Source organism: Acanthamoeba castellanii, assembly GCF_000313135.1.
Source record: "Acanthamoeba castellanii str. Neff unplaced genomic scaffold scf7180000084472, whole genome shotgun sequence".
Taxonomy (NCBI): domain Eukaryota; phylum Discosea; order Longamoebia; family Acanthamoebidae; genus Acanthamoeba; species Acanthamoeba castellanii.
The window spans coordinates 21,447-22,243 of NW_004457306.1; the positions used below are offsets into that span (position 1 = coordinate 21,447).

General features: G+C 57.6%; 1 protein-coding gene across 1 annotated transcript in view; it reads right to left on the reverse strand.

Annotated features, from left to right (window-relative positions):
* ACA1_028310 (kelch repeat-containing protein) overlaps positions 1–387 on the reverse strand; it is a gene marked incomplete at both ends in the record, with an annotated part of 1,079 nt that extends 692 nt beyond the window's left edge. The window contains 2 exons of the mRNA XM_004334482.1: positions 27–176; positions 246–387. Of these exons, the coding sequence (XP_004334530.1) occupies positions 27–176; positions 246–387 (292 nt within the window). The remainder of the gene's footprint in view (positions 1–26; positions 177–245) is intronic.
* Positions 388–797: the final 410 nt, after the last annotated feature.

Here is a 797-nt window from a genome sequence, read left to right on the forward strand (position 1 = left end):
GTGCGAGATCGGTGGAGATAACGTACGCGCATCGAAGATGAACAGATCATTGAAGTAATGGGAGTCGTTGCTGCCACCAAACACGTAGAGCTTGCTGCCCACCAGCGTTGCCGAATGGAAAGAACGGGAAGCCGGCGCGTCGCCCTTCACGGTCGGCCGGTACCACATCATGGCATCTGCGATTCGACGAGTGTCAGTTCCTCAAGTGGTACATCGGGGGCGTGAGGAGCCGAGAGAGTGCGCACCAGTGTCGAGCACCACTACATCGACACGCTCCTCCTTTTCTGATGAGCCGCCGATGATGAACAACTTGGCGCCCACCTTGGTCGCCGAGTGCCCGTGTCGCGGTCCAGGATGCAGGCCAGTAATGCGCGGAGTCCTCCACATCAGCTTCAAGTCTGTCCGATATGCAGGTCATCAAGCGCCCGATGCGTGCGTGAGATGCGTGACAGACAAGCGATGGCGCAGTACCTTCGTTGGTCCTCGAGAAAGGAATAGCGCCAATGCTGTTCTTCGCGTTCACGTCAGCACCAGCCTCGACCAAGAGACCCGCGCAGTCAATTCGCCCAAAGAAGGAAGCCTGGTGCAAGGGCGTGTTGCCCATCGAATCTCTGTTTTTTTCCCACAGAAGAAGCGCGTAAGCTGTTGGTGCTAGGCGCATATCTATTACAAGAGGGTGGTTGGTACTTGGCGTCGATTACAGCTCCGCTATCAAGCAGGACTCTGACGCATTCTGTGTGCCCTCGAACGGCCGCGCGGTGAAGGGGAGTCTCGCCGGACCTCCTGTCCAGGGACAT